The sequence below is a fragment of the Equus przewalskii genome, chromosome X (genome assembly GCF_037783145.1).
Source record: "Equus przewalskii isolate Varuska chromosome X, EquPr2, whole genome shotgun sequence".
Lineage (NCBI taxonomy): Eukaryota > Metazoa > Chordata > Mammalia > Perissodactyla > Equidae > Equus > Equus przewalskii.
The window spans coordinates 108,880,245-108,903,536 of record NC_091863.1 but is presented as its reverse complement, the minus strand read 5'-3'; the positions used below and the strand labels follow the sequence as shown (position 1 = coordinate 108,903,536).

The window sequence follows — 23,292 nt, the reverse complement described above, 5'->3', positions numbered from 1 at the left end:
TGAATCACCTTGGATTGTTCAAATGTCTTTTTAAACTGTTTATAGCTAGTACACCTATAAAGGAAGTCGTCAAAATTGTGAAGTACACATTAGGAGGACGCTCTACCATGAAAAGAATGGAGTTGTCTTGCTTCTTGTATCTCCTTTTAAAACTCTTCTTGCATTATATTTTCTGACCCTATCTGGTGCAATTTTTTTCCCTTAATACTCTAGCAATTTGGTGTGATTCTGCTCTTTTTGTGATTTTCTCACTTGACTCAAGGTACTGATACACTTCTAGGTTCAAAGGAGGAATTCTATTATCTGTGCTTTACGAGTACTAATACAGTTTTTTCTTATGAAATTACTTGCTTTAAGAATATCCAGGGGCCGGCCCGGTGGCACAGCGGTTAAGTGCACACGCTCCCCTTCGGCGGCCCGGGGTTTGCTGGTTCGGATCCCGGGTGTGGACAGGGCACCGCTTGGCAAGGCATGCTGTGGTAGGCGTCCCATATGTAAAGTAGAGGAAGATGGGCATGGATGTTAGCTCAGGGCCAGTTTTCCTCAGCAAAAAGAGGAGGATTGGCAGCAGTTAGCTCAGGGCTAATCCTCCTCAAAAAAAAAAAAAAAAAAAAAGAATATCCAGTTTTCTTGGATTCCTTGTGGTCAAAGTTACTTCCCCAGGGGCACTTCTTAGTGTCCTGAACTTGCTAGAATGCTCAAAGCCCATTTTATTTGATCATATCACGTCTCTCTCTGAGAACACTGAACGCTATCATTCTGTGCTCCAGTCCACCAATTTTCATCCACATGCTTCAGGAAATACTACCAGTCAAGCCCACAGAAAAGAATTCTAGCTTCTCTGAGTCTTCTACTTTTTAAAAAAGTTCTTAAGAAACTGACCCCCTAATATATTGCAGAAACTTATTAGACAGTCTGCGGCCTGCTGAATTGTTTTCTTAGCAGATAGTTACAGACTCTCATGACGACATATTTTTAAGTAAACTGGGCAAAGGAATAATTCACAGTTTGATTCTGCTGATCCCAAGTTCACCATTTTGCATTGCCAGTCTCTTTAAAATACCTAGTATGAGGTTTTTTTAGTGGATAAACAATTATAAGGATTAGTTTAAAATATCTGCAAAATGCATTTATGAGTTTTCCATTCTTCCCCCAGGGAATTCGGATAAACTTATGAAGTAGCACACCTCTCAGAGTTCACTTGAAAGCACAAGAAGATCAAAAGAAACTGGATCTTCACCAGAGGATGCTAAAATGTAGAAACCAAATTTTAGAAACTTTTCTCCTTTGTCTGAGAGCTAAATGCACTGTTTCTGGAGGAAAAATACCCTTGAGTTGCAAAGAATTTGCCAAACTCAGCCAGATAGAAATGTTAAAAGTCCCCTCTCTCACTCTCAGACCATTTCAATGGCAGCTACTGACCAATAACTATTATTAGGGAAAAAAGCTGCTGTGCAGATCACATGTTCAATTGTTTAGACTTCGAGTTCGATAGGAGACATTTTTTGAGAACACATACACAAAATAAAAATTAACAAAGGTGCCTTGTAAAAATACACAAAGACAGGACTGAGACTAAGCCACTGCAACACTGCAGAAAGTGTTGAACACAGGAGATAGCAGAACAGCCATTCATTACTTTCTAAAGATTATATAGCAATCTTTAAAAATCATTCTTTCAAAAACATTTCATGAGCTGTTTTTTACATTATAAACATTAATATACACACATTCATTATTAAAAATCTCAACAGAAATACAAGGTTAGTCTATCTCTTCACCAAACTCTCCGTTCCACTCTTCAGAGGTAACCCGTGATAGGAATCTGTCCTGAACCTTAAACCCTTAGCAGCAAACGGAAAGGGCACCAATAAGATGGGGTGACATTTACCAATACAATGGAGTGACACTTACCGATGTAACCAGTAAGTGTGTGATATAGCACATTAAACCCATACAAGGACTGTTTTCTAAAATTTAAAGCAATTTTGAAATCACCCTGAATTCATGCGTCAATTATTCCACTTCCTGCCTTTCACTTACACAATTCTCTCCTGTACTTTTTTGGAAGGAACGGTGGGAATAATCTAGTCTAATCACTTTATTTTACAGACAAGAAAAGCAAAACCATAAAAGGTTAAGTGACCTGCGTGGGGTCATGCATCTATCTAACCAGTAGCAGACCGCGGCTAGGAACCGGGGTCTCCAGCCTCCTAGTCCAGCATTCTTTATGGAGCTGCTAAAGTGACACCATTTGCCAGATTACATGACAGTGGATGGTGTGATCTACCAGACAGGCTGTTCTATGATCACTTTTTAAAACTTGATTTTTATAAAAGTACCAACGCTTTGACTTCCAACAGACAGCCCAAAAACATCGCTACGAAATGGACTTTACAACGTCTATAAACATATGTAAGCTTTTGAGAAAAATAGAGAACTTTTCTCTGCACATCCTCAGCATTCTCTTACAGGAAACAAAACAGAAGGACTCCCAACTTTCTAAAGCCATGGCTGCATTTAAGCCCACACCTTCTCCCTCGAATTCTATTGTCTACTGTCTAGTTACGTGGGCTCCCTTTTGCAGAGAAAAACGCAGAGACTGGGGCTTCTGATTAAACAGCAGCGCCTCCAGGCAACTCCAGGCCAATTTAAATCAAAACATCTTGGTCTAGTTCAGGCTAATCAGCCACTAAAGGTCATCCTCCAGCTCCCTCCTCCTTCCTTCTGCATCTTCTCATCGTTATAATAGCACTTTAAAGCACCTCTGTCACATCCTCCCCTCAAGTCACACCCTTAATGGAATGCTTTCAGTTCGCTTCCAGCTCTCCTGGCTCTGGAACTCCCCTTCCTCTAGTTAACCCATGTTCTAAGGGCTGGCATCAGAAATGGAGAAACAGACTCAGGGGGTGGGAGAGACAGGTCTGGCTGACGCGCAAGCCTCCTGTGGGGAAATGATGGGAAATACGTTTATATAGCCCCAGGGAGAAGATGCCAGAGGGCTCAGAATGGCATCCACAGGCATAGTGAGTCTGAAGGCTTGGGAGGGGGAGTGATATGATGAAACCAGCTTTTTTAGAAAGTTGGTAGTTGGTGTGGGTAGAGAGTAGGAATTTGGGAGGTACTTGGGAGACCTCATAGGAGGCTGTTATCATGGTCAAAGCATAAAAGGTCAGGACCTGGATTCAAGTAATGGCAGCAGAAATTGAGTTGAAGGAACGTATGTAAGAGACATTTCAAAGGGATGATAGATGGGCCTTAGAAAAAGACAGAAGGACAGGATCAAAGCCGAATAATGCCTAGCTGTCAATCCTGGGTGACTAAAAGGTGGGGAAGATGGAAGAGGGGACGGTCCTTAGAGCCATAAGGAGGTCTTTCTGACATGCTAACTATGAGCTGATGGCAGGGCAGATAGCCAAGTAGAGATGTTCTATAGTCAGCTAGAGATGCCTGGGCAAGAAACTGAAGATGGAAAGGCATCAGTGTAGAAGGAATGTCTGAAACCATGAATGAGGAGGATGCATTCCCCAAGGGAAAGAATTTGGAAGATAGGGAAAGAATCATGAGAGAGAGGGGTGAGGAAACAACACAGAGGAGGTGATAAATTTCTGGAAGGAAGGAATATTAACAGTTTCAAATGTAGTCAAGACCAAAGAGAATAAACATTAGAATATTGGCCCAACTAGCTATATAGTAAATCCTAAGACCTTAATAAATCATATATACTTTTCTCACTAGTACTATTCCTTACTTGCACAAACATAAATGTTTTGAGTCTTTTGTTCAATAACATTCAAATCCAGAGTTTGGCTCTTGGTACTATGTTTACTGAATATTTGACCTACAGGATATAAATAATGAAAGAGCAACTATCATTAATGAATAGTATAATCAGCTGAACATGGTTTAAGATACAGAACTCTAGGACCGGCCCAGTGGTGCAGTGGTTAAGTTCACACATTCGGCTTCGGTGGTCCGGGGTTCGCCGGTTCGGATCCCAGGCATGGACCTACAAACTGCTTGTTAAGCCATGCTGTGGCAGGCATGCCACATGTAAAGTAGAGGAAGATGGGCATGGATGTTAGCTCAGGGCCAATCTTCCTCAAAAAAAAAAGGGAAAAAAAAAGATACAGAACTCTATTTTTTCTATGAACATTTGGCACATCATCACAAAAGTCTTCATATAACTTTTCTCTGGTTAAGACTCCAGTGGCTGACTTGGTAGCATCTCCATTTCTTCTCTGAAATCCACCCCATACCACCCTAATTAAGCAGGAAGCAAAAAAAGCTATCTGGCCATGGCAGGGGCATGGCTTGAGGAGTATGGGAGAGATGGATGAAATGAGGACTGCACCACTAGGTGAGGCCCAGGCTGATACATAAAACTCGGCAAAGGTGGTAGGGTGCATGCAGGCCTTTTACAAAACCACTTCTGCCTCCCTGAAAGCTCGCGCATTAGAAGAAACTAAATGGTTACTGTGGAGTAACTGAATGTCTTTCTTTTCCCTATAAGAAAAACATTTATCAGGAGAGAAAGTGAAGATGGCAAATCACTTTCTGGAGGTCACTAGACAGCCAAAGACTCCCCAGTTGCTTGGTCAAGCCTACCACTCTTCCTACAAGGCCCACTCAGTGTCAGCCAGCAGGCCTCAACACCATCCCCAACATATACATGCTATCTCAAGCTCCATTCTGTCCCTGAGCAGGGGCCATGGGACATCAAAGGCCAAAGTATTTCACAAACAAATACACCATGATATTAACCTAGAAATAGAGAAATAATAAAAATGGTAACACTGGCAGTAATAATTGTCATTCATTGAGTGTCTGCTATAATACCAAGCACTCATATCACAAACAACTAGAAATAATAGCACGATGATTCTTTCTAAAAAATATGGCTCCGGGACATATATGATAAGGAGAAAATACCAGTGAGAAGTTATTCAAAGGAATGTTCTACCATGATTGATAGGAGAGTGAAGTGGATCATTACTGAAGACTCTGGAATAGAGACAGACCTGGGTTACTATTCAGCTGTGTTACTTAACCTCTCTGGGTCCCAGTTTCCTTATCTGTTAAATGGGGATAATTATAGTATCCATGACTTAGGTTGGTTAGGGAGATAAATGAAATAAGCACTTTACATTCATTGGCACACTGCTGTGGACATAAGCATTACTCAGTAAATGTCAGCTGCTATTATTAGAAAGCTATTATATTATTGTTCATTATTACAAGGAAGTAGATACAAGTCAAATCATATCTGCAAAACCCAGATAACACCTGTGACTACAAGATGTGTTTTAGCAGGATCCAAAACTAAGGCTATTTAAAATGGTTCCACCTTGTATACATGCCATTCATCAGCATATCTGCACTTTCACCCAGCCTCCGAATTAAACATCGTATTTATTCCCTGAATGGGAGCCATCACAGGAACAAACAAATAACATAGTCGCTTCTGTAATCCCTGTTAAGAGGATTGAGTTTAGAGAAAGTACTAACCCAGGGAGCCTTCCTGTGGTGGGGACCTGGACCTTCCCCCTCCTTTATTGCCACTGATGACTTCCCAGGATACAAGACAAGAGCTCTGCCAGGGAGGGAACATCAGGAAAGCCCTCCACAAAAGCAGGGGGACAAACCCCCCTTTGTTTCTTGGGTTTTACACTATGCCAAGCTAGAGAACTTTTCCTTTATCCTACTTTTCTTGATGAATACCGTTCCTGGGAATTCTTGGGCTAAGTAACTATGTAAATCTAATAAGGGACACGTTACATATTTCTAATAACACTAAAAGCATGGAACATTTAGTGCCACTGGTGAACACATATTACACACAGAATTCTGAGTTCCCATAGTTACAGTAGGAGTTCACATATATATTCTATTGTACTCAGCTCAGGAAAAAACTTCTAACCCACCCAGTTAGATTACCAACTGCATCCAAAGGTCTAAGCAACCAAACTGGCTGTCAATACAAACAAGAATGGGATGCTTTCATATTTTGGCCCAGGGCCAAGGGTTATCAACCCATCAACTCTGAACTGTGTGATAACCTTTCATGCACAAGTGAGTCCATCACGGCGGTGTTCATTTTAAACAGAACATGGAGAGAAAGGATCATCCTTCAGAAACATTTTCTAAGACATGAAGACCATAAATATTTTGAGAAAGAATATAGACCAGGACTGCTGTCTAATAGAAATACAGTGCAAGCCACATAGGTAATTTTATATTTTCAAGTAGCCACATTAAAAAAAATAGAAACATGGGGCCGGCCTGGTGGTGTAGTGGTTAAGTTTGTGTGCTCCGCTTCGGTAGCCTGGGGTTTGCCGGTTTGGATCCCAGGTGTGGACCTACACACTGCTCATCAAGCCATACTGTGGCAGCATCCCACATAGAAGAACTAGAAGGACTTACAACTAGGATATACAGCCATGTACTGGGGCTTTGTGGAGAAAAAAAAATGAAGATCGGCAACAGATGTTAGCTCAGGGCCAATTTTCCTCACCAAAAGAAAAAAAGAAAAAAAAATAGAAACAGGTGAAATTAATAATATTTTTTATTTTACCCAATATATCAAAATACTATTATTTAAACTTGTAATCAATAAAACTGTTAATGAGATATTTTATATGATTTTGTACTAAGTCTTCAAAATCGAGTGGTTACATTTACAGCACATCTTGATTCAGTGCAGCCACCTCTCAAGTGCTCAACAACCACACATGCCTAGTGAACGCTGTACTGAACAGCATAAAGCCAGCCAATCTAAATACTAATGACTGGCAAATCTGAAGAGCCATGCCTACCCTCACTGCCACCTCAGCCTTTCACCCCATCTGCTGGAGCTCTTACAGCATCCCCACCCCTCACCGGGACCACAAGTCCACCAGGAGTTGTGAGGAAGGAGGGAGGAAGGATGTGTTTTTAACTAATCACCAAATCCACTTCCCAGTAGAAACAATAACAAACACAATAGTTCTTTGGCTAAGTGACATTAAGGGTTAAAAAGGCTTTCCTGGGGAGGAAGGTCTGGGAACCTAATCACCATTTAGAACATTGTATCCAGGAGATAGCCTGTTCCAAGCTGCCAATACGCACACAAATGGACTGCCTGGATCTCTCATTTACACTCGAACTGGAAGCTATGTTTACACAGGGTTTTTCATTTAACGACTTAAACCAGTGGGTTCCCTTCTTCATCCCTGCCCTCCCGGCATGCAGCAGGGCCTTCAATCCTGCCCTTCTCTGGAAAGCAATTTCTCCCTGAGATCTGGAACAGCAGCCATGTTTGGCCACTCTGTGAAACTAAGAGCCCTGTCTCCTGAGCAGCTCTAATTATTTTCCTGAAGCAAAGGCAAACTGAAAAGGACAGTACTTGCCCTTTCCTTACAGGTGCCCTGCCTTTCTGCCATCCTTCCCCCCCAATCCCAACTTCAAGGCCAAAAGCTCTCAAGTGGCAGTACTAAAGCAAAACTAGGCAATTTCAACTACATCTTTTGGGTCTTCCCTACCTTTCATTCTCCCCTCTCCCCAGCCCACCTCAATGTATGTTTCTGTGTAATAATAACCAAACAAGCACACAGACAGCAAGCTTCGCCCTGTTTCTCTTCAATTCCACCTCACGGCTCTTCACCACAGGAGAAATGTACAAACTCTAGCTTGCAGGTTTCAAAGCTCTCTTATGATCCAGTCTTAGCTAGTTACAATCTTGACCAGATAAAAGGAATTCTCACTATGTCCTGCCCATCCTCCCTCCGTCACCTCCAATCCATTGGTTAAGAGTCTACTGTTCTCAACACCTCTCCCACCTTAGTCTAGTCACCTTTTTCCAATGACTAAGACCATGTCTTTTACTATTCTGATCTCTCCTTGGGCCAGGTCTTTCTTGGTGTCACCTTAGGCCCCTATAACAAAGCCTGGTCCAGAGAAGGTACTCAATGAACACACGGTAAATGAATGCCTACACTGCTGTAGTAGCAATCCACTGTCAGAGTAATCTTCCAGAAACACCATTTTGATCACATCCCTACAGTGGCGATAAAAGTCAGACCAACAGCTAACTGCAGGGGAGGAATGGATTGCAGGAAGAAGAGGCATTTTCTGGGTTGAAATGTTCTATATCTTGGCCTGGGGTGGTGGTTGCATGAATGTATAAATATGTAAAAATGCATCAAGTCATTAAGATTGATGTATTTTGCTGTATGTTAAGTTATACTTCAATAAACAAAAGAAAGGTGACATATGTACATTGGTCTTATAAAAAACACAATTCTACCATATTATAAACTGGAACCTAAGTGAAAGTGCTCGCTGTAATAAACATTAAACATATCAGATTGTTAACAGTGATCACCCTCTGGGGAAAGAGCAGTGGAAACAGGAGGGAGAGGGAGACTGGGCAGCTTTCATGCTTACATATTGCTTGAAATCTTTTTTTCGTTTATTGAGTACCTACCAAAATCTAGGCACTGCCTTAGGTACTCGAGGTACAAACACAGAGAAATTCAAACAGTGCCCTCAAAGACCTCACATTAGGGAGGCCAATGTGAACACCAACAATCACTACATAATATGCTTATTGCTATAGGGAAGGTCTGGACAGTATTACGGGATCATAGCGGAAGCTGTTACACTGGAGTAGGGGTGGGGCAGAGGGGCAGGATGACTTTTGAGGATGTAGAATTAAGAGGATGCAGAATTGAGGCATGTCAGGCCAAGCAGTGTGTCCCAGGCAGAGGGAACAACATTAGCAATGGCACAGAAGCAGGACGCATAGGGAGTTTGGAGAAGACAGCCTAATTTCTCATTTTGGCTGGAGCCTGAGGCCCAGGGGAAGAGACGAGAGTGGAGAGACACTGTTGGCAAAGTAAGATAGAAGATCATGAAGGCCTTGGAGGTCAGGCTGAGGAGTTTGGATTTCATTCTGAAATGTAATAGGGAACCACCGAAGAATTTTCAGGGAGGGAATGACTTTTTATTTTATTTTATTTTAAGAATGACCAATCTAGTGGAGATGAGGGGAGAAGAATCAGCGGAGAGCAAGACCAGAAGTAGGGAGACCAACTGAGTGGCTGCGGTAACAGTGGTCCAGATGAGGAATGATGAAGGTTGAAACAAGGGAAGGGCAAGTAAGACTGAATGGATACAAGCGAGGTTCGGCATACAGGGCAGACAGGGCTCCGGTATTTCGTCAGCACTCCCCAGTCATCTTCCAGCTGGTGCCTAGTCTGAACATAGCATTACTCCCTCGCCCACAGATCTAGTCTTCTACCAAGAACTCTCCCCTTTTCTTTCTTTTCTAAAAGGAGAATTTTATTCACTGCAAAACAAAACAACAAATAAACAAAAGTACAGATAAAGAGTGGTATATACGTAAGTGATATAGGGTTATTTGTACAAGCTTTCAGTAAAGTTTTAATTCCCCCCATCTTCTTTGTATAAAGGAAAAGAGCTACCAGTCAGGGTACCTCACTCCTAAAATTCTTTCCAGCAAACTATATTTAATTCATAGGTTGGATAAAACTCTGTAAGCGTTCGCTATTTATTTATTTAGGTATAATTGACATATAGCATTATTTTAGTTTCAGGTGTACGACAAATTTCGATATTTGTATTTACTGCCAAATGATCGCCACAGTAAGTCTAGTTAACAACTGTCACCGCACACAGTTGCAGAATTTTTTTCTTTTTTCTTATGATGAGAACTTTTAAGATCCATTCTCTTAGCAACTTTCAAATATGAAACACAGCACTATTAACTATGGTCACCGTGCTGTACATTACAATCCCCATGACTTAATTATTTTATGAATGGAAGTTTGTACCTTTTGACCACTTTCCCCATGCACACCTCTGGCAACCACCAATCTGTTCTCTGTGAACAGAGAACATCTATGAACTTGGTTTTTTGGTTGTGTTTTTTTAGATTCCACATATAAGACAGATCCTATAATGTTTGTCTTTCTCTGTCTGACTTATCTCACTTAGCATAATGCCCTCAAGGTCCATCCTTGTTGTCCCAAATGGCAAGATTTCCTTCTTTTTTATGCCTGAATAATATTCCATTGTGTATATATACCACAGTTTCTTTATCCATTCATTCAGCAATGGACACTTAGGTTGTTTCCATATCCTGGCTATTGTAAATAATGCTGCAATGAACATAGTGGTGTGTTTATCTTTTTGAGTCAGTGTTTTTGTTTTCTTCAGATACAGTCATGCGCTGCATAATGACGTTTTGTTCAATCACGGACCACATATACAACGGTGGTCCCATTATATGAGTACCATATAGCCTAGGTGTGTAGTAGGCTATACCATCTAGGTTTGTGTAAGTACACTCTGTGATGTTTGCACAGTGAAAAATCACCTAATGACGCATTTCTCAGAATGTATGTCAGTTGTTAAGCAACACATGACTGTAAATACCCAGAAGTGGAATTGCAGGGTCATACGGTAGTTCTATTTTTAATTTTTTGAGGAAACCCCATGCTGTTTTCCATAGTGGCTCATGCATAGAGTGCATGAGGGCTCCCTTTTCTCCACATCCTCTCCAACACTTGTTATTTCTTGTCTTTTTGATAACAGTCATTCTAACAGGTGTGAGGTGGTAAGTCATTATGGTTTTGATTTGCATTTCCCTAAAGACTGGTGATATTGAGTATCTTTTCATGTGCCTATTTGCCATCTATACATTTTCTTTGGAAAAATCTCTATTCAGATCCTTTGTCCATTTTTTAATAGGATTGTTTGCTTTTTTGCTATTGAGTTGTATGAGTTCTTTATATATTTAGATATTAATCCCTTATCGTATATGATTTACAAATATCTTTTCCCATTCAGTAGGTTGCCTATTTATTTTATTGAGGTTTTCTCTCCCCTTTTCTCATTTTAAAATACTTAACATCACATGCTTCAAATGGTCAATAGGGAAGGTGAAGAGGAAGCAAGATCAGGGGAGAAACAACTCATCATAAAGGTCAATGCACTGCCTTTGTGGCACTTTGAGGGGTTTTTTTTGTTTTTTTTTTTTTTCTTTTTGGTGAGGAAGATGGGCCCTGAGCTCACATCTGTGGCCAATCTTCCACTATTTTGTATGAGGGACACCACCAAAGCATGGCTTGATGAGTGGTATGTAGGTCTGCACCCGGGATCCAAATTCACGAACCCTGGGCCACCGAAGCAGAGTGCGCAAACACCTAACCACTCCATCACTGAGCCAGCTCCAGCATTTTGAGTTTTAAATGCACCTTCCACTGTCTCAGGTTGTTCTCACAGGCCAGGTTGCTACTGTTTCACCCAAAAGCACTTCCTTAGCTTCCAATCACAATGAAAAGCTCCTCTAAAAGTCGCTCCTTTTCCAAATAAAGCCCATAAAGTATACTTATGGGCATATGAAACAGTTCTTTCTTACTTAAAATACCAATAAATGTTTGGAACACAGATCATAAAAAGCTTAAGTTTACCTCCTAAATCTGTAAGGCAAGATGCTGCCTTTCACTGATACATGTTGACAAAGGCATGTGGATACCAGTAAGCAGAGCTAGCTACAGGATGTGAAAAGGCAACACTCAGGGGAAAATTTCACTTTTTCACATGCTCTATGTTTTCAAATTACAGGCTTGGGATATTCCTTTGAAACATCTCTTCCTATTTATAAAAAAAAAATTTCTGTCCACTGTTTATACATGTGTTTCAGCTATTTCTAGAAAAGTGACTTGGTGTATGTGAAAAAGCATTTCCTTCATTAAAAAAAGCAATCATTTTAAGAAAGTGCCTTCAAACATCAAACTATTTTGAATAGTTATATTATTCTACACCCCAGTCTCATTGCTCGCTTTCTTCTTGTTGCCCTCAAATTGCTGTGGAGTTAGTAGCAGCGACAAGCTTACCTCTGCTATTCACTGGATGAAAGGAAATTATGATTCATCGCAAAACAAAACATAGAAGACAGCGGAACCTCAGCCAAACTATTAAGAACTATCATACACAAAAACTCCACTTTTAAAAACTGTGTATTAGTCTTATAAGGATACAAGGGAAATTATAAAATATTAAACAGGGTTTCACCCTAGCTACGCACACGAAAGATCCCATCATATAAATGTAATGTTAGCACTTGTGACACTAGTTATAAAACTTGTCTACGAAGCAACACTTGAAACAGATGTAGCACAAAATGCTTGCACTTCATATGCTTTTTATTTGGTCCTCAAATCGAACTTAATTCCATCCATGCAAAGCTGACTGCAAGGAACAGGTATGACTAATTTTAAAAGAGCACACAGCCATGTCCTAAGGGGTGTGCAGTAAGAAGTTAGTAAGTCCCAGGTGAAATACTATATTCGCATTCTCAACAGTATATATTAGTGAAAAATTCCAGTCTCAGTAACTTTTCACTACAAGATTTACTGTCAGAGCTTGTAAGTGGATATACTGGGAACAGTTCTATGCCTGTTAGGAAAAAAAACCTCTCCGAACCAAATGCACAACTCATGCCTGTTACAACACCAATAGAATCAAATCTTCCAGCAGGAAAAAAAAGTTTTGCTTTTTTTTTTTTTTTTTTTTTTGCAAAAACTGTTTGCAAGACCTGAGAAGTAAGCAGTTATTTTGATAAGAGATAAACAATGGGCCTCCAACCACAGAGAAATTGAAAAATACACTTCAACTTATTCTTCAGAAAAATAAGCTACAAATCCTAGCATCTAACTCACTTTGCTGAAAGAACCCCAGGCTCCTAATGAAGAGTGAAGTTTTAAGTAGGAACTAAGATGCCTGCTGACAATCAAAGAAAGACCTATTTGAGAAGCAGTGTGACAGAAAATAGACGTTTACGGCGCCCAGCTATTAGCAAGTGCAGGACTAGACTAAATTTTAAGGAAAATTCACCACATGTTCTAAAATTTCAGACCTTCCAAAATGGCTAGATCCTAAAAGTAAAAGAACAAATAGTTACCACATGCTGAGGGAGAGCTGGAGGCGGGCAAGAGGGAGTGGCCAAGAGACTCAGAAAAAGAAAAGGCTACCCAAATCTGGCATATCATTAGTAATTCAGGTAGAGGGAGTAAAACGCCAAGACCATCACTGAAGTTACGAACCATTTCCTAGCACATGGAGTTAACACCTAAGATTAACATGAAGAACCTTGGAAAGGCATAAAGACTAAATAAGAAGATAAGGAATGGTTAGTAATTAAAAGTATTACAGAAAGGATCTTCCCATACCTGACCTACATAAGACAAAAAGATCAAGTTCAACCTGGAAGAACGTTCATGTCTCTAGTTTACTACATTTAGGGGAAAATGTAGTATATAAGATGGCAGGATAAAAAGAACCAATGGATGAAACTTCCACTAAAAACAAAATCCAAATTTCCCCTCTGTTCATAGAGCTATCTGGAGCCTCTAAAATGCCATGGAGAAGTTACACAGCCACTAAAAAGTTTAAGTATGAGGACTATGTGAAATCCGGAAAAATTCATGAGACAAAATAGGTGGAACGAGCAGAAGGCAGTCATATGTACACTGTGATTACAACGCTAGGTCAAAAGACGTAGGACGGTTGTTAGAGGGGGTGAGACTTTCTTCTTCCTTTCCAAAGATCCGTAAATATTGCCATGAAAGTTTCATAGAGCAAAAACCATTTTTAAACTTGGAGTCTTGGCATTCAGAAAACTGTTAAGTTAGTCCTTCAAAGAAAAAACAGGCACATTGCTTCGCAATTTATCCTGTTTACTATTTCAAATTAAGGAGGATTCAAATGGCCACACTACAAATGGTGGGTTCTTATCCGTATCAGTACTCCGAGGGTGTAGACTTTCAGGCTTGGGATGCACAAACATCTGCTTTTCTATGTGGAAAAAATGGTCACGCCCTTTCGAGAAACTGACATTTTTAAAGGCTTATGGCATTTTGAAGATGTCTACTTGCTCCATTTTTCTAAACAGATAAATCAAAAACTGAAAACAAACCATGGAAACCAAAACAGTTTTAAGAGGAACCTCCTAGTCAAACGGCTAATCGAAGCTTCGAGTTACAAAATTAAAGGCTCCCTTTGGTTTTATTTCCGAAGGAACACTCCCTTTGGCCAACGATTCAGTTGGGTAGGTTCCATTCTTTTAAAACACCTCACTCGGCTGAAACGGCTTACAACACAGGCAGACTGCGCCTCCCCAGCACTATTAAGACAATTCTGAGAAAAAGAGGGCGTCTGGCAAAAGACGTCAAGGATTATGGTAATATATTTTTTGAATTTCAGTACGCAAGCAGGACTTATGCAGGCTGATTTAACAGCCTGAGTTCTATTTTATCGGGCCACTGCAGGCAAAGCAGGTCTTTATCTCCTCACCATTAGGAACAGAAATTAACTATCCCACGGAGGTTAAGTCCTCCGTACTTTCCTCCCGTAGGTCAGAATCCTGTGCATCAGATCATCGAAGTTGCCTATTATAACTACGCGCAGTCGAGTCCTCCCCTTCCTTCCTTTCTTTTCCCAGGACAAATCCCAACGTGGCCAACACAAACCTAATTTACGATGTAAATAGGTAGGCCAGGTCTCTAAAAAGCTCTGCCCCCGTGTGGGTTGCGACTGGGCATCTCCCCGCCCCACCCCGTCGCGGCTTCGATGGAGTCTCCAATGAAACACTAACAGTAGCTAAGGTCACTGAGAGCCTGGCTTATCCGGACCGAATCTGGAGGAGAACTGAAACAGTTTCCCCGGGTCTCGGGGTTGGGAGGCTTGCTCAGCGGACACATTTTCCATTGGGCGGGGGTGGGTTAGAGACCACAGGAGCGCAAAAGCACTCGTCTAATCTTTGAAGGCCGGCGGCTGGCTCTGCCACGCTCTCGGCAGGAAGGGGAGGGGGGCAGGAGGAAGAGGGGGCGACGGAGAAGCTGCGGGGAGCGGGCGGAGGGGCGGAGGGAGGGGTCGGAGGCGGAGCCCGGCCTCCAGGAAAGCCCGCGCGCCGGGCGCAGAGGACCCGGGGCGGAGTCGCACGCTCCGCCGGCCCCCGGGCCGCAGCCGCGCGTGGTGCGCCCCGAAGGGGCGGGCCCGCCCCGCAGCCTCCCTCCGGGGCTCGGGCCCTCCTTCCCCTCGCCTCCCTCCCTTCCCTCCTTTCCATCTCAGCAGCGCCCTCAGTCTCCCTCTCTGGCTCATACAAAAGCAAAATGTCCGCCATCTTCCGAGGCGGCTGCGGTCGTCGCCGCCACCGGCTCGGCCCTCCTGCGGTTTCTCCCCGGGGCTGCCCCTCCCCCGTCCCCTCTCCCCGACCCCGGGCGCAGCAGCTACTCGGAAGCCGCCGACTGCACCACTCCGCCCGCCCTCTGCGCGCCCCCCCTCGCCCCGCACGCCCCGCTGGGCGACGCAGGACCGCCTCGGGCGGTGGCAAGGGGGGCAAGCAGCTCCGGCCGACTTGCTCCCGCTTCCCGCCCGCCCCACCCCCGTGATGGCCTCTTTACCTTGATGCAGTACGGGGGTTCGTCGTAGGTGACCAGCATGTACCTGTCTCCGCGGCTGGCCGGGTCCCGGGCGCGCAGCTGCGGGACGAGGGATGACGGAGGGGGCCGCGAAGGGAAGGAGGGAGGAGGGGGCGATACAAACGTTACAGAAGCACCTAAATCCGCCACCGCCCCCATCCCTCGGGAGCTCTCCCCATCTCTCCGCTCCCCTCCCTTTACCTTCAAGAATAACTCCACAGCGCCTTTGGCAATGTCCAAATAGGAGGTGCCCAGATCAGTGCGTTGGTTCATAGAGGCGGACGTGTCTATGAGGAACAGCAGGATGGGCATCTTCCCCCGCACCTCTGGCTCCGCTCCCCACTCTCCCGGCCCTCTTGCCCTCACTGCCGCGTACTGCCACCCGAACCCTCAACTCTCGCAGAGCCAGGGTGCAGGGAGCAAGAGGAAGAGGGGAGACGGGACGGGACGGATGGAACTGCTCCCGTCCCCTTTCTGCAGCCCCACCTCCTCTCCCTCCAAGGGAACTTGAAAGTGTGAGCGTGTGTAGCCCTCGGGTCCCTCCCCTGCCCTCCCCCTTCCTCTCCTGCCACCACCGCTGCGCCGCCGCCTCCGGGACTACTGCCCAAGCATCCGTCCGCGCTCACTCAAGCGCTCGCCCCAGACTGAGAGCTGTCTCTGTTCACCGACACACAACTTCTGTCCGCTCACCTACCATCGGCACCATGTGACCAGGACCCACGCCATTGGCTGCCAATTATGTTGTATTTGCATATTCATTAGATGACAGGGCAAGGGGAGGGACTTGGGCGAACCCTGGGAGTTGAAGTTTGAACCTAGGCAAGGGGTAAAGGGAAATGTTAGGGACCCTCCTTTAAAGGACTTGGAAGCTGTTAGGATATTTAGTTAGGGTGGTTTGGATGGATTTTCTCTTGCTTCTCAAAGATGATTTGAAAGGAATTGTGAATTTGAGCAACAGTTGTATAGAAGTACAGAAGCAGATGCTTGGACAGGCTGCACAGAAAACGCTTTGCTAACTGCAATCCATCAGTCCTGCCAGTGGCTAAGACCAAGACATTTCAGAAGTAGCACACTTCTTTCCTGGCAAGACCTACTCTCCCCACTCTTGATCAGTATTTCTAAGTCAGTTGCTGGCTTTGTATTCCACTTCTATCTACCTACTTAGAAAGGAAACTAAGGCTTAAACACAGTTACCTAAACTGGCCTTTTGTAATGTACAAGCTTCTTCAGTTTATTGAGCTCTTTGAAGCATTGGCTTACCTGTGAAAATTCCACCCACTGTTGTGTCTACCTTTACACATGGGAGGGTTGCCAACCTAGGTTCTGAGTAAACTCACATTTATTAAGCACCTAGGAAGTGCCAAGTGCCCATGTTAGCTTCATTTAATCTTTGAAATAATTATGGGAGATGACATATTCAGTTTTCAGTAAAGTGTGGCTCAGCGAGATTAGGGCAACGATGAAGGACGCTCTTAGGTCTGGCTCTATGGAGGGGCTCAGTAAGTGGCCAACCACGCTTGGCTGACTACTTCATGTAACAATTAAAAAAAATTATTTTATTGAGGTCATATAGCTTATAACTGTGTAATTTCAGGTGTACATCATTATATATCAGTTTCTGTATAGACTGCATTGTGCTCACCAGCAGTCTAGTTTTTATCTGTTACCATACATATGTGCCCCTTTACCCCTTTCACTCTCCCCCCACCCCCTTCCCCTCTGGTAACCACTAATCTGTTCTCCTTATCTATGTGTTTGTTTATCTTCCACATATGAATGAAATTGTACGATGTTTATTTTTCTCTGTCTGGCTTATTTCAGTTAGCATAATACCCTCCAGCTCCATCATGTTGTTGCAAATGGGATGATTTTGTCTTTTTCATGGCTGAATAGTATTCCACTATATATATATACATATATGTAAATATGAAATCTTTTCTATCCATTCATCACTTGATGGGCACTTGAGTTGCTTCTATGTCTTGATTATTGTGAATAATGCTGCGATGAACATAGGGGTGCATAAATCTCTTTGTGTTGTTGATTTTATGTTCTTTGGATAAATATCCAGTAGTGGCATAGCTGGATCATATGGTATTTGTATTTTTAAGTTTTTGAGAAATCTCCATACTGTTTTCCTTTAAAATAGGGAGGTCTATATTCCTGTATTCCTAGTAGTATGCTCCGCACAATGTGGAATCCTGAGCTTCAGTGAGTTTACAATTTCATTGAGAACAGAAGATATATATAAATAGATATAGATATAATCTTTAATATATTCTTTGTATTTTATATATACACACTATAGACACACACATTCAATAACATTTTCAGAAAAATAAGATTTCACAAGAGGCCACATGGCAGTATATGAATCAGGGATGAACAAATGATACAAATAAAAAGTGCAATGGAAGCAATGGTTCTAGAAGTTCAGAAGGTTTCTTGGATGAGACACAAAGTTGGAAGGGAAGGATTCTGGGTTGGAAGGAATGGTGTGAACAAAAAGTTCAGCCAGAGATAGCAGTATGCATGGCACGTATCAGGACAGTCTGGTGGGATACACCTGGTGGGAATTAATGGAGAAATGAGGATGAAAAAGACACTAGAAGTTCCCATTTCCATTCTGATACAAATATTATTGGAAAAGGGCAATGCCTACGTGGGCTAGGGTGCTAAAAGTTCAGGACTGGTCAGGGCCAACGTGTTAGTTTCCTATTGCTGTGTAACAAATTACCACAAATTCAGCAGTTTAAAACAACATACACATTTATTACCTCACAGTTGCCATGAGTCAGGGGTCTGGGCGTAGTGTAGCTGGATTCTCTGCTGAGTCTTACAAGGCTGCAGTCAAGGTGTCAGCCAGGCTGTGTGTTCATCAGGAGGCTCCACTGGCAAAGAATCAACTTCTAAGCTCATTCAGGATGTGGGGAGAATTAATTTCTTTTGGCTGTCTGCTGGCTGGAGGCCACCCTCAGGTCTGCCTGCAGGTGCAGGTCCCTGCCACGTGGCCCTCTCCATAGGCTGTCCACAGCATGGCTGTTTGCTTCTTCAGGGTCAGCAGGGACATCACTGACCCCAGTCAGCTAAGATGGAGCCTAATATAATGTAACTTGCTCATGAGAGTCCATCCATCATCTTAGCCATCGTCTGTTGACTAGAAGCGAGTCACAGGTCTCACCCACACTCAAGGAGAGAAGATTACACAATAGGTAACACCATGGGGTGAAAATCATGGGGGCCATCTAAGAATTCTGCCTAACACTAGGTGGGGATGGGATTATTACCTGGAAACAAACTTTGCCTAGTTCAGTTGTTCGAGTCGACTCCAAGTAATAATATACCCCTTTCAGCCCACCAGAGAAATGCAGGAGTTGATCGGTTGCTTAGGTTCTCCTTTGGTTGAAGAAGGACAAGGTTTCCGATTAGGAGTTTATATTTTATTACATATATATGTATGATATATATAATAAATATAAATGTATAATATATAAAAATAAAAGCATATTATATATTAATATATAACACATTATATATTAATATAAATATAAGTATATAATATAAATACATAAATATGTAATATAAATATTAATATAAAAATATATATGGTTATCTACAAATATCTATATATAAAATAGTAAATAAATTAAATATTAAACATAACAGTATTTTAATATACATTTACTATATTGAATATTAAAATATATTTTAATAAATATATATTTGTGAATGTAGAAATTTGTTTATGAATATATGAATATTTATGAATGTATAAATATTTATGTATAGATGTATAAACAAATATGGTAAATTAAATATTAAATAAAACATTGAATAAATATTTATAATAAATATTTATGTATATAAAATACCATTTGTGAACTGGGGCATATCATAGTCCTTATTTGTATATTTATATATATAAACATATATATTTGTTTAAATAAAATCAATTTAGTTATAAATATTGTATTAATATATATGGTAAACATATATTATATATAATAAATATATATATATGGACTGTGATATGCCCCAGTTCACAAATGGTATTTTAAGATGACATAAAAAAATCTTCTTTATGCTTTTCCCACAGCCTTTCTACAATGAGTGTACTTTACTTTATAATCAGAAAAGCGTTTATGTTAAAAAATTACATACAAAGTAATCGAAAAGCGTTCCTCCAAGGTGAATACTATGGAAATGATTTACCCGTGTTGGGGAAGCACACACGGTCTCAGTCCCAGTGCCGCAGAGGCCGGGCACGCAGACCCCACGGCCCACCGGCGGGATGTGCTCCCCATGCAGGTGAATGCCTTTTAATGTATTTTTTTCCTAACATGTTATTGATCTTTTTTGGCATAAGCTCAGATGGAATTGAAATGATGCAAATATAGAATCTGAAAAATACCCGTGTCTCATTATAAAACTACAAAAGTGACAATATACAAAAAATAACCAACTGGTGCGTTTATGGGCTTATTCAGATTAAACCAACCCCAAGCCCGCAGCATGAGCCTCTCTTCTTCACTTCCTGGAGGAAAGGAGACCCTGCATCATGCTAGAGTGTGTGTGTAGACCTCTTCATTGCGTTTTTGGGCACACATCAACACTAAAACCCTCAGGGCCCTTTCTACATCTTTCTCCGCTACAGAACATCAGCCCCTCGTGTTGTAGGTTAATTTGTGCTTTGCCTTTGTCTGCTACTGGAATGGAAATCCCTGGAGAGTGAGCAGAGCCTCTAACCAATGCCTGGTGCGAAGTACATGCTCAAAAATGGTTGGTGAAAGAAGTGTTGACTAAGCCGTGGCTGCCACTCTTTCACTGTCTTCTCAGTGCTCCTCTCCTCGGGACTCCTAGCCCTGCCTGCCATCCCCCACCTGAGCAGAGTGGCTGGCCCAGTTCCCTGTCCCTGCGGATGCAGGGCCTTTTGGATTTGGGCCCCAGTAGACCCCTCCAGGCCAAGCCCTTGAGCTGACACCTCTGCAGCCTCCCTTTTGTTCTGCTCATGCTTCCTTATGAAACGGCTCTTTTTCGGGCCACTGCTCACTGTTTGGCTCTCTGGGCCAAATCCCCTTCCCAACTGCTTCCAAATTTCAGGCCCATCTTCACTGTCAGGCCTCTGGCCAGTTAACAGAGTTCTTTTTTGCATTGCAGCTCCATGACCTGCACTAGCCATCCTGTCCTCTCTCTGGCTTTCTCATGTTTTTTGAACTCGTGAGCTCTTGAAAATAGTAGCCTCTTGCTTCTTCATGTCTCTGCTCTTTATCTGCTTTTCTTTCACTGGTAGCCTCTAAATCAATTCACTTGAATACCGCACCACACTCCCCCATTCCAGACCTTTCTACTTCATGTCTGGAGTTACCAGACATCTCTCAGGAAGGAATTCCTACCAAGCACTGCTCTCTTGGCCTTCATTCCCTTCACAACAAAAGTTAGCATACTTGGCCCCATGTTTACATTTTATGTAGTTGGCTGTGGTGTGGTCCACCACCATACAGCAGACCCTTTGTTTTGGTGAGGGCTGGTCTGGCTTCTCAGTCTCCAAAGATTTGTTCCCTCTTGCCTTTAAGCAGGCCCTAACGACCACATCTTGACAAAATGACTTGCTTAACCGACTACCACCCCCTTCCAAATCCCGCCTTTCATGGCTTCGAGGGGAGTAAACTCTCACTGTCTGCTTTCTCCACCACCCACCCCCTCCTCAAGTCCACGCAATCTGGTTTCTCTCCCCAGCACTCTTTGGAAACGGTTCTGAGGTCCCTAGAGGCCAGCTCCTGGCCAAATCCAATGGTCTGTTCTATATTTTCCTCTGTCGACTGCAGAGCGATTTGTCACTTGCCTTTCTGAGCTCCCCCTGCCCCCGCTGCCTTGCCTTTCATCACCTGCCACTTCCCCTGGCGTCTTCTTTACCCCTTGGACTATTTGCTTTCAACTTCTCTGACTCCTGAACCTAATCTCTGTCTCAGTCTGTGGCTACCTCTTTTCCTCACGCTGCTCCCACAAAGGACTTTATTATTTCCACTCTCTTTATTCGTTTAGTCATTCTTTCTTTTATTCAAATATTTCTTGGGTAGACCCTCTCTATGACAGGCAACGAGAACACATTGGTGAACAAGGGAAACAGCATATTGTAGTGGTCAAGAGCTTGGATTTGCAGGTTCAAATCCTAGCTCTGCCACTTACTAGCTATGTGACCTTGGGCAAGTTACTTAACCTCTCTCTGCCCCAGCTTCGTTATCTGTATAACGGTAATAACAATAGTACCTCATAGGATTGTTAGGAGGATTGAAAGCATTAATATTTGTAAGGAGTTTATAGAAGTGCTTAGCACAGAGTAAGCTCTATACAAGGGTTAAATAAAAACAATAGATATAGTCCATGCCCTTGTAGATTACATTCTAGTGGGGAAAGTAAAAGAGTAGATGCAATGTTATATGACATGCTACAAGAGAAGAAATGCATGGTGTTTGGGGAGCACTGAGAAGGAGCATTTAATCTAGAGGGATGGAGAGGTCAGGGGGGCATACAGAGAAGATTTCCTGAAGGATATGACTTTGAAGCCGCCACTCTCAGGAAATGTAGGAAGTAGCCTGGTGAAGGAGGGCTGGCGGAGGTGATGAATGGTACAGGGGAGGAGGGAGAGTGTTCTAGACAGGGAATGGTGAGGTGGGTGAGATGCTAAGAGATGTTGAAAGAGACTCATTAAGAAAAAAGGAAAGTTCTGTATTTCTGGAGTGTAGGGGAGTTGGGGGTGGGGGCATGGGATGGAGGGAGAGGTGGCTAGCGGTAAGCTTGGAGAGGTGAACAGGAGCCAGGTCAGGCAGAGCCTAGTAGGCCCTGCTAAGGAGTTGTAATTTTATCCTGGGACAATGAGGAACCATTGAAGGCTTCTCAGCAGGTGTTATTTTGGTAATATCATCCTATCTTCAGCATGGAGAATGGGCTAGATGATGGCAAAAATGGAATCCAGAAGACAAGTTAGGAATCTATTTCCTTAACCTAAACAGGCCAAGTTGTAGTGGTGACAAGGGGATGGAGAGAAGCAATGGATGCCAGGTACCCTTAGGTGGTAGGATAGTCAGGTCTCAATCATTGATTGAATATGGGGTGTGAGGAAAAGGGAGGAGAGAGGAGAACCAGTATTCTGGCTTGAGCAATAGGGAAATTAGGGGGCCACTTGCTGAGACAGGGGACAAAGGAAGAGATGCATATTTCGAGGGGGAGTTCATTCAACAAACGCTTATTAAACACCTACTATGCACCAGGCATTGTTCCAGGAGCCAGATATACATCAGTGAATAGGACAGGCCCAAATTCCTGCTCTTGGGGACAGAGGATGAGCAAACAATATCTAGTAAGTCAGACGGCGATAAATGCCACAGAGAGAAATAGAGTAGGGTAAAGAATCAGTCTGCCTGCAAGGGGACAAGCTGGCTGAGTAGGGTATAAAAATAAGCCTCAGAGTGGGGAGAAGCTGCTTCCCTCCAGCAGGTTTTGGGGGCCTACACTAGAGTTGTGAGGACTTCATTTCTTAAGTACTATGTGCAAGGCAAGGTCCTCAGCTTTGTATACCTCATCTCAGGGCAGCCACCCTGGGAGTAAGGCCTATTGTTTTTCTTCCCATTTTTCCAGGGGAGGAAACTGAGGTCCCTCAGTTGCTCAGCTGCCTGACTGCAGAGCCCAAGCTCTCTTTCCCCACTCTACAGGAACAATAGCAGAACGAGAGGGTGTGTGCTGGGTGCTTGGGAGCCCAGACACACGTTAGAAGCAGCCCAGCCTGGAAGCAGCTGCCCGGCAGAGCGCA

At 42.9% G+C, this 23,292-nt stretch overlaps 1 protein-coding gene across 26 annotated transcripts in view; it reads right to left on the bottom strand.

Annotated features, from left to right (window-relative positions):
* LOC103541166 (integrator complex subunit 6-like) overlaps positions 1–16,213 on the bottom strand; it is a 53,770-nt gene extending 37,557 nt beyond the window's left edge. For 4 of the 26 annotated variants that reach the window (XR_011535998.1, XR_011535999.1, XM_070604806.1 and 1 more), the window contains exons 1-2: positions 15,687–15,946; positions 15,468–15,545 (exon numbers count right to left, since the gene is read on the bottom strand). Coding sequence is in view for 22 of the 26 variants with exons in the window: in XM_070604806.1 (XP_070460907.1) it covers positions 15,468–15,545; positions 15,687–15,797 (189 nt within the window). In the remaining 4 variants the exon portion in view is untranslated. Of the gene's footprint in view, positions 1–15,467; positions 15,546–15,686 lie in introns of all 26 variants that reach the window. The other 22 variants (XM_070604800.1, XM_070604805.1, XM_070604812.1 and 19 more) reach the window with 15 other exon arrangements.
* Positions 16,214–23,292: the final 7,079 nt, after the last annotated feature.